This window comes from Spea bombifrons, chromosome 4, assembly GCF_027358695.1.
Source record: "Spea bombifrons isolate aSpeBom1 chromosome 4, aSpeBom1.2.pri, whole genome shotgun sequence".
In the NCBI taxonomy this organism is placed as follows: domain Eukaryota; kingdom Metazoa; phylum Chordata; class Amphibia; order Anura; family Pelobatidae; genus Spea; species Spea bombifrons.
In genome coordinates this window covers 5864018-5874520 of record NC_071090.1, presented here as the reverse complement: position 1 = coordinate 5874520, position 10503 = coordinate 5864018, and the positions used below count along the sequence as shown (strand labels likewise).

The following is a 10503-nucleotide window of genomic DNA, read 5'->3' as shown; positions in this document are numbered from 1 at the left end:
TCATTCGCAAGGCATACATATTTTTGAGCTGAAGAAAGACGCATTCTCTGTGCGAAGAAGCCGCTCTCGGTAGATGAATACTGCTACTGCTGCATTGCATCAATGCTCATATTTAACGTTATGGATAGTGCTGGAGCAGTAAGAAACATCTACTCTAAGCAGTAAAAGGAGTTAAAGAGCAGCCACCCACGTGTAACATAAACATGTCATTTTAACACTGAACAGACAGCACCCTTTGCATGTTTATGATCTCGCTTAAAGTGCTAAACCCGCCAGTATTTTTCAGCTCCGTAACTATATATCAGCGCAGAAAACCATTTGGAAAGCAAGCAATGCGTGTGTCCCACCGGCTCATTTTCTCCTAGAATGAAGAAATGTTGGGGGTCCAGATGCCACACGCGGACTTCAACCGCATGCGATATGACTGTATGTCACCGAGCATCACCAAAAAAATAATGCATATTAAAGTGCTTTATGAGTAATTCAATATGCATTTTTACTTACTTTAGGGAAAAGCTGCAGCTCCTCTTTACATTCATGGTCTGAGGATTCTCTGCACTGATTGGCTGCTTCAAGCAACTAATCATTGGCAGAAAAGAGTATTGTTTAGGCTTACTGTAGGATTTGGTAAAAATGACGGATGTATTATAAATTACAGTCCAGCTTGGATCCTGGGATTCGAGAGGCAGTTCCACTGAAAGCTCAGTTTTACATGAGAGGAACCCCTCGTCCACCTGGCGGTAGTGAATTCCCCCAGGTCTTTGGTCCCGTTGTCCCCCCCAGCGTTGGTCGATCTTCTGTTCCCCACACACAGTGCATATTTACGACAGAAGCCAAATATTCACCATAATAACAATTTAAGGCCATGACGACTTTCAGTTTATTGACACTTTGTTTCTGGTAAACTACATTAAAGAAAACTTGCATAGCTAAAGTCTCATAGGAAAAGAAAAACATCTGGGAGAGGTTGGCTAGGCACGCAATGTAATCTTACCGAGTTCTCAGTATGCACAAAAAACATAAATAAAAAATATATATTTATCATTACCAGTGTTGAGATTTGGTCATACATTTTTTTTTTGGCGCATGTTGCTTTAAAGCCAGTATTTTTGTTGTTGGTGAAAGGTGTGCAAAGCGGCCCAAACACTTTGGAAGGAAACTCCACATTTCATCATGTTCCAAAAATTGATCCTGTTCCAAAAGCTTCCTTGTAGGGTCCAAAAAAAAGAAAGAAACGACATAAAACAAAGCTTGTCCATTTACCGAGACCACCGCTTCATCATTGACCTTGCTTCTTTGCAAGATATCTGTACAAGAAAAGAAACAATTTTAGCCGAGATAATGCAAGGAGAATTTATTGAAGGATTAAGTTGATATCAAGACATGTAAGAAGCCAATCCAGACAAGTTTGGTCCTTACAGGCATCCTGAAAATCTTGATTTCGCCTTCTTTCAGAAACAGCTTACAAAAAACAACGACTACGTTTAACAAAGAAGTATTCACCCATCATGGGTTAACACTAAGATGGTTTTAAAGCCTCCGGCTTCTGTTTCTTACCTTTCCCAATGTTTATGATTCAGATCTGAGAGGTCCTCTAATTTTGCGATTTCTTTAAGGTACTGAGATAGTTTTAAGAGTTCTTTATCTTTGTCCCGGTTGAGATGAGCTTTCATGAAGGGTCTAATCTGGTCACACATGGGAAATAAAACAGAAAACAGAGGTCTCTTTGAGAATTTAAGTTATGGTTAGCTGTTCAGATTGCTAGAAGAGACTTCTGGTGTCTCATTGCATGCGGTAACACAGGGTTAGGTAGAAATGCGCTCTCTCTCTCATATTATATTATATTATATTATAATATATATATATATATATATATATATATATATATACACACACATATACATATATATGTTGCTAGGCAACAGCAAAAATGTATATTTATCTGGGGATTTCCCCCAATATATTACAATAAATAGCAATATATTATAAATAGCGTGTCAGTTTCACTGCTTTAGGCTCCTTCGGTATAAGGAAGTTGATGGTAATAATTTGCTTCCTCTTACCTTAAGACCATTTTGAGGATTCATTAAGAAGTTTCGGCCAATATCATCAAACATTATGGTATTTTTTTTGCTGTAAAACTCAGAATATTTTCCCCATATCACTCCGAGGGGCTTTACCTGCAATAAAGTAATAATGATAAAGGGAGTGGAATCTGCAGATCATATCGACTTCAAGCGGAGGCTTTTAGAAGAGAGAAAGTAGACGGGTCACATTGGCAGGAAGTCACGTTTCTTAACCCAATTTGGGACTAAGATTGTGCGTCTCTGGAGTAATAGTAATGAAGTAACTTTACAAATAAAATAAAATAGGAAACATTCTCTTACATCGATTAGGCCTCTTCTAGGTGTGTGCACAGTAATCATGGCTGCGCTATCCAACATAAAAGTTATCTTGTAATTGGCATTCGTGCTGACGCCCAACTCCTAGAGAAAAAAAAACACATTTCATGCTAAAAACATTAATTTAAAAAATACGTACATAATAGCAAGTGAAACAGCATCTTTAAATTAATGTAAACCAGTTTAATGGTGTCAGATATAATTTGATAAGACTTTATAAAACAAACTTTTCACGCTTTTATTTAAAATTGTATATGTTTAGAATGATCTTGCTCATCTGTACTGGAATTCTCATGTATCTGTACCTGATTAGGAATAGTAGAAGCTCTGTGCAGCCTATGCCATAATAGGTGCGTGTGACCAAATCCCAACACTGATAAATCTAAAATATATATTTATAATTATGTATTTTTTTTTCTTTTAGCCCTATTAGAATTACTGTTCAATTACTGCTGAACCGCACGCCGCAATATTGTAACTTACTTTCATCTTGGCTTCAATCCATTTCATACTGGTAGCCGCTAAAAGTCAACGACAACAATTAAAAAGTCATTATCGTAAAATAAAATAAAAAAATCATGATTCCACATTAGCAAAAGAACAACTACAAATGGCCATTGGCCACCCACACTGGGCATATTCACTAAAGCCTTTCTAAAGGAAGACAATTGCTCCGGTTGGTGCCCTACTTGGAGCTTCAACGATTAATGAAGACAGCAAAAAGATGACGAGAATATTTATAAAAGGGTTTTTGAACAGCGATCAATATGTTTCAGATTGATAACATGACTTACACCATATTACAATATCATAGTCGTCATACGCAGAGGTAAGGAATTCGTGGAGATACGGCCTCATTAACTCTAACCCGCTCTCAGCACAGGACCGGTGGTCTGAAATAAACATGGAGAGTTTTGATCTATAGACCAGGCTCAGAGGGAATGCTTTAAGTCTTTTTGCTGGTTTGCACATTTACAGTTTTTTGACAAACCTACATCATAAAGATCCCGCGACCTGCCTTCAAATAACATGCGCTGGACAACTTCCAGAAGCCACTGCACCCCAGTTTTACTGCCAGGGCCTATTTTTGAGCATAATGGATGTATCAATGAAGTAACTGGTGGGGACTGGTATCACTGGGGGCTGCACTCACCAAAGAGTGTATAATCCACATCCAGAACCAGAAGCTTCTTCCCTTCCCTTGGGGGATTTAAAACTTCTACTTTGTAGTCCTTCACGCGCCGGGATATTTTGGCCAAATTTTCTTCCCTGGAAAGAAAACAAAGAAAAGAAAAAATGAAAATCCGGAATAAAAAAAAAAAAACATGTTTTGGGCCAACTTAAAACAGGTCAAGCAAATCAGGGCCATAGGCTACAAAGGGCTCCTGCAGATAACTACGTATGAGGCTAAGGGCCTCAACATTGGGCAATTGGACATTTGTATAAACCACACAGACATGAATGAAAAGCACCTGGACAATACCCCTTGGAACCATCCTGCTAGGGATCAGTTGCCCTATAACCCTAGAAGGGCCACTGAAGCTGAAGTTCTACTCGGTGGTAAAAGGACAAAGTTCAAAATGCATTGTTAGCAATAGTTGCTTCAAAAATGCTCCATTAAAGAAGAAGACGCAAAGCTCCACCGTTATTCCAAAATGGCATTGGGTTCCGGTGAGCAAAGTTTATCTCAGCGCCAGACGCAGGATCTTTAATCTGTTTGCCGTGCCAGGTGCTTTTCAATCCTTAAAACACAAGCCAGGGAAAAGTGAAATATAACACACACACAAAAATAAGATAAGTGCTTAAAAAAAAAAAAAAGAAAAAAGACTGCTATAAACCACATGTTTAAGACGAGTCAAGAGTATTTTGAATGTAAATATTAGTAGCTATAAACCATTAAATATTATACAAACCGGCTGTAAGGGTAGTGTATAATACGCCTTAACTGATGACAAGAGGGGGGAAAAAGGAAAAAGATCAGCAGCTTTAAAGTATAAAGAAAGAATAAAATGGAGCACTAAGTCTTGTGTTGGGGAATTGATGAGAATGGGGTAGGCGGCCTTGGAAAGAGCGAAACGCGTCGGTGTCATCCCGATTGCAATGGTTTAGGATCAGATTAGGATCTCACAGGCTTGGTTATTAGAGGCTACAAACGTTACCGGTTTTCCACCTCTACAACTTCGTCTTCGATATCGAAGTCATTCACAACTTCATCATTATCAGGCGGAGGTCCCAGCACATCTTCCTATTGGAGGAGAACAGAAGGAGACTAACTGGAGAAGCCATCAATGTACAAAAAACGTTTTACTGTGTTTGCGTCATCGTAGCTTTTAGAATATAACAGAAAAACTTAAATGCTAATCAGAATGATCTCATTCTACACGATCAAACCCGCTAAGCTAAAGTTGGGAAACACCCTCGTAAAAAAAAATTCTCAAGAAAGGCAGCTTGTTTATCTGGAATGCAATGGGTTCTGGAGAAGTGGATGTAACACGCCAACCCGTTCAGGGATGAAATGAAAACAGGATTAGAACCTAGAGAGGCTCTTTGGCGAGATTCCTGCTAATACATACTTCGTAAAGCTGATTTCATTTAATTTCAAGGTTGATTACAAGGGCATCAAGAGACTTGTGCTGGGCAAAGTGTTCGGGCAAAGAAGTCTCCGGAAGCCTAGGGGCCGGGGGACAAGGGGAGAAGATAGTTATTTAAAGAGGTCACAGCCATCACGTGAATTAAAGTGTACCTAATGGCCGGACAGCCCCTAAAGGGTATCAGACTTAATGCTGCTTATATCCAGAACCAGATGTTTCTGTGGCTACTTTCTGAAGACGACACAGTGGATTTCTGTTTAACAAAATGTTCCACAGCAAGGCGTTTCCAATCTGGAACTCGAGGTCCACTCATGGGACTCTAGTGGGATTCCTCACCCAGAACGACCTGTGGGGCATTACTTTCACGTGATATACACCAGGCCATTTTTACAGTCGCTCTTGACCTTTTCTCATCTTTATGACCTTTCATAAACCGTGGTAAATAATAATAGCACGTAAAATGAACTCTCTGGTTCAGCATCACGAGCGTTCCTTGATGCTTTTAAAGGCTGCATCCCGACAGCTCCCCGTCTCCTGCTTCTTACGAGGGGCAGAGTCTCGGAGAGACGGACACCAGGACGAGTCTAGGACCAACGCACTCCGACGGGCGCAGTGAACAGGAGGACCCTGGTCAGGAAGCCACTCGCCCGCCCCAGAGATCAAATAAATACCCTGAAGTCAGCTCTGACTCCCAGCATCCCAGACTAAACCTAGAGACATTCCACGTACGATCGCAAGACATTTTGTCAAAATAAGACGTTTTTGCCGTACGGAGACAGAAAACTGAAAGTTTTACCAAACTCTCTTCTCGTGTGCCCATCATCATGATTTTGGTATTCGGCTTGAGTTTCAGAACTCCCAGCTTCATGTTGTTGTCGGCTGGTTTACCTGTTAAAACATACAGAAAAGATTTATTGCAGAGGATTATCTAATAACGCGACAGATTGTGGTGTTTTTGCGAAAAACGCATACTATCCGTATTTGCCGGATGTTCCTAAAAGTTCACGTCTTGTGAAAAATGTACGGGAAGGCGAGGATCTATGCATTCGAGCAAAGCGTTATTTACATAGCAGGCTACGAGCGCTTATCGGTAAAGTATCCTCATCAAGTCAGCTTGAAATATGCGTGTCGAGGCTGCAGAGATAGTCCATCTCTGTGCTGACATCGGTTATCCTCCCCCGTGAAAGATTGCTTGGTACGAGTGTGAATGTATATTACTAGAGGAGATTTAACGTCAACAACAGAGATTAGAAAAAGCCTGTGAAGCAGCTGCCTTTCCAGAAATCAGGTGGGTTTTTTACGCACAAACAATGGAAAGTGATACTAGTTTGTGGGTCTTATTCACTAAACTGTGAGTTTGCGGGCGAGTGGAGACAAATTAACTTACCTGGTCCATTATAAAGGATGGATCTGAATTACACATAATAAAGACACAGGGATCTATTCGCTAAAGGGTTAACAGGATTTAGCTCCTTTCTTGCTGGGAGAAACTTTCTAGGGATTGTTAGGTAAAAGTTAAATGCAGATCTCTCCTGGCAACAATACCTTTAGTGAATAAACCCTACTATGGAGCGCCAACCACTCACTCGCTTACTTCAAGAGAAGCTAGCCAGGGTTGGCTCTTAATTAAGTCTGGTTTTTTGTCACATGACAATTTATTGTTCCCAGGAAAAATATGAATGATGTAATATTCTTCAATCATTCATGAGTTATTTCTGGAGTTTGCATGTTTTTGACATTGAATTTAGTTATGAAAGCGTTACATTCACCAACGCAGGTGAAACGTCATAGACAAAAGTCCTGTTCTTCATCGTTGGTAGGATATGAAGCATCATATGGTCTTCCTTCAAGAAGAAAGACTAATTATGTGAGATTTTCTACATTTAGAGTCATTGTGTCCAACCTCAGAAACAAGATGTGAAATTAGAAAACCGATCTCCAGTACTACATGGCAGGACGAGCTGGTGATGGAACGTAAAGTCTCTTTTGTGAGACTATGGAGGTGGAGATAATGGACCCACATAAACAAGGCACCATGTTCTTCATCCGCTGTTCCAATGAGCATCTCAGAACCACGCAGCTGTTTTAGTAATACAATTATTTGACGTAGCCTTGTGTTCTGAAGAGTACAGATCTTTTTGGGTTCTGTTCCAACTCTCATCTCTGTCCTCTCCAGATCCCATACCATTAGGCGGTCGCTGGGCTTAAAATACCACGGCTGCCTCGTTATCCCCGATCTCAAATAGTAGGGCGCAGGCTACAGGGCAAATAGTTACAGGTGGGATTTCCTACTTTGTGCTCCGCAACCAGCTATGCTATAACAATGGTTCTCCTTGGTCGAGGAGGCCATCTTTAAGGCTTCATTCACGCAACAAGATAGCGGTTTGCAAACCATTCTGCTTCAAAAAACGAGTAGGTTCTTGTAGGTTCAACACAACTGAAAATATGTTTCAAAGTCACAATCAAAACTTGTTTTAGTACCAAACCCTAGGTGACCTGGGACTCTCCATTCAGTTTAACAGCCTAATGCAAAGCCAGACTGTCCATTAGCCGCAAGTCCTTAAAGCCACAAGCACAAAGTGAACCATGCCACACAATATTAGACAATAAACAGTATTATTTGATTTAGGGCATGTATCATACGCCAATATCCTCCTCCCTCGCTGTGCTTACTGACATCCAGGTGTTCCTGACGAGGCTTGCTAAAGCCAAAACGCACACCTGGGCTTGATGGATCTCTAGTGCAAAGAACGTTTCCTTCGGCAGTGCCCTCGTTGGCGATATATGCCAGATATACTGATGGAGGATGGTACAACCAACTCCTAAACTCAAAATTGCTTCATCCAGTCCTAAACGGATCCCAGATTATACTAAACGAATGAGAACCAAAAAAAAATGAAAACGTACCGATATATACCTTATGCCCCCCAGATATGCCTTATACCCCCCGACTTGTCCACCATGCTCCAGAATCCCTGGTGTCTGGCGGAGGCAGCTGGTGTAAGTCTGTTCGATGTGCGTAGACAACCTCCGCTGCTGCCCGCCACATCTGCCAGGGCTTCTATGGTGGAGCACCGGAAGAACATATCACGCAACGGAGGTTGTCTACACGCAGCGCACAGACATTCACCGGCTGCTAGAGAGGAGGATCTGGGTCCCCTGCAGCGCTGCATCTGGATCTTAGTCTTATAGTCAGACCTCTATTTGGAGGTCGGATTATAAGAGGGGCAATTGCTCTGAAAAAACTAATCTTATACTCTAACAAATTGATTCAACTAGCCAATAATGAAAATTGATGACAATGATTTTCATTATCAATTAGTTGCTGCAGCCCTTTTTTGCACCCCTACATCTTTCTTCTTTCACAGGTGCCGCGGTCTTTAGCTGTTTCCTACCATTTGTCCTGTATGCCAATGACACGTACATCTACGACAGCGTGCTTAGCTTCTTTTTACCACTATATACTACAGCCTCTTAAAGGGACAGTTTAATGTCCCTACTAAAGAAGAAAAAGAAAATAAAGCACTTACCTGAGCAAGAAGCTGCAGCGGTGCTGCTGCAGCTACCCTTCAGCTCTGTGGTTCGACAATTATTGCCACAGATTGGCCGCTTCAAGCAGCCAATCAGTGGAAGGGAAGCACTCCCACTGACAGGAGCGGTCACTGCATATGCACACAGGGGTCTGAATACACCCCACCCAGAGAGCTGGTCGAATACACCATATGGGGGGGGGCTCTGCAGAATTCACCCCCCATTCATTGGGAGAAGCCCCAAAAACGTAAAGGGATCACACAGCTACCATGCATTAAATGGCATATGATGGCTGTCCCTTTAATTATTGGTTCTGTTCATTCATTTTGTCTTTAGTATTTGGGGTAATTAGGAGTGATTTCTCTGTGTTGTGTAATCAGGGCTGTTAGTTGATTACAGATCAGTCGACCATGGGAAAAATACATTAGCCGATGTAACAGCCCTCAAGGTTAACACGTTCACTGCTGGAAAGAGGCATGAGGACAGGAGTTGGGGGTCGCCCCGCCCTTGGGGTGTCACAGCACGATGCCCCCACTCACCCTTATATTTGAGGCCCAGCAGTTTCTGGCGCTCGGGGAGGACCCCAGTCAGGGTCTTCAGTGAGTGCTTGAGGTCCATTACTGTGTCCTCCTCGGTCAGGGCTGACAGGGGGAACTCCTGGCCGCTCCATTTAATGATCAGAGACAGCGTCATGCCCTTGGAGGGAGCTTCTTCTGCCATGAGAGGCAACAGCACCTCCGGTTAAGACAATAACGCCCAAGAAACCACTTCCATGAGGCGAACCGGCACCTGCGCTTCAAAACAGAAGAGCACAACAATACCGGCCGGAAGTGACGCGCGAGCAACGTCCCCGGCGCGTCACGCGCGCTGTCCTCACAGCGTTTGCATGGCAACGCTTCCTGACACTGACATCACGCCCATGTGTCATAGCGGTACCTGGACATGCTGCATTTATTTAGTATTTGAGTCTATGGCAGTAATCAAATAATTTGGACTTGATCTATACAAATTAATTAGAAGTGTTGGATTTAAAGCCCACTATGCGTGTTTGTGTGTGTGTGTGTGTATATATATATATATATATATATATATATATATATGTGTATCAAGTAACAGATTAAATATATATATTAAATATATATATTTAAATACTTATAAATATATATGTATATATGGACATTTTGTATATATATATATATATCATATATGTAACTATATGATATATGTAAATATATATTTTTATATATATATATAATATATATATATTAAATTGTATGTGGTGTCAGGGCCGGCCGAAGACTTAACGCCGCCTGGGGCGAAGTTTAAAACGACGCCCCCCCCCGCCGACGCCGGGGGGGCATTTTAAACTTCGCCGACGCCATAATCTACGATCCCCCCCCCCGGTACTTACCTTTAAACAGTCCTGCGGCGAGTATCCCTGCTCTGCCACGGTGCCGGCTTGTAATGCTGAGCGCCGGAAATTGACGTCATTTCCGGCGCTCTGCATTACAAGCCGGCACCGGGACCGAACAGGGAGACTCGCCGCAGAGGAGAGAGAGAGAGGGGCGCCGAGCGGGTAAGCGAAAACCACTCGGTGCCCCTCTCTCTCTCCTCCGCTTCAAAAAAAAAAACAAAAAAAAGCGCTTGGGGCGGCAAAGTGCCGCCCCTTCTAAAGTGCCGCCTGGGGCAATTGCCCCAGTCTGCCCCATTATAGGGCCGGCCCTGTGTGGTGTGATACATTACAAAAATGTCTATATATACTGTGTCTGTTAATTTAATATGTTAAAAAAAAAAACCTAATCATTTTTTTGGCGAGGTGCCTTACGCTGCCCAGATCCCTTTAAATTACCTCTGATCCCGCTTCCTTAATGTATATGACAAACAAGCAGGTAAAGTCTCTCCACAAACATGGAATAAAAAAATATAAACTAAAAAAAATGAATTATAACCCTCGTTAGAACGCCTAGAAATATCGGCCT

At 42.0% G+C, this 10503-nt stretch overlaps 1 protein-coding gene and 1 long non-coding RNA gene across 2 annotated transcripts in view; both read right to left on the bottom strand.

Moving 5' to 3' along the window:
- Window positions 1–10503, bottom strand: part of LOC128492927 (uncharacterized) — a 193981-nt gene that overhangs the window by 86046 nt on the left and 97432 nt on the right. The window lies entirely within an intron of this gene.
- UBLCP1 (ubiquitin like domain containing CTD phosphatase 1) lies at window positions 851–9359 on the bottom strand. The gene is made up of 10 exons (XM_053465672.1): window positions 9064–9359; window positions 5790–5881; window positions 4562–4647; window positions 3556–3671; window positions 3197–3295; window positions 2886–2923; window positions 2388–2486; window positions 2064–2180; window positions 1558–1685; window positions 851–1307 (listed from the first exon to the last, which is right to left on the bottom strand). The coding sequence occupies exons 1-10, from the start codon at window positions 9242–9244 to the stop codon at window positions 1280–1282; spliced, it is 984 nt and encodes a 327-aa protein (XP_053321647.1). The 5' UTR covers window positions 9245–9359; the 3' UTR covers window positions 851–1279.

Coding starts and splice junctions, on each gene's coding strand:
- UBLCP1 (XM_053465672.1), bottom strand. CDS start 9,244: ATGGCAGAAGAAGCTCCCTCCAAGGGCATGACGCTGTCTCTGATCATT. Junction 5,882..9,063: donor GCTGGGCCTCAAATATAAGG/GTGAGTGGGGGC, acceptor ATGTTTTAACAG/GTAAACCAGCCGACAACAAC. Junction 2,487..2,885: donor GGATTGAAGCCAAGATGAAA/GTAAGTTACAAT, acceptor TTTTTTCTCTAG/GAGTTGGGCGTCAGCACGAA.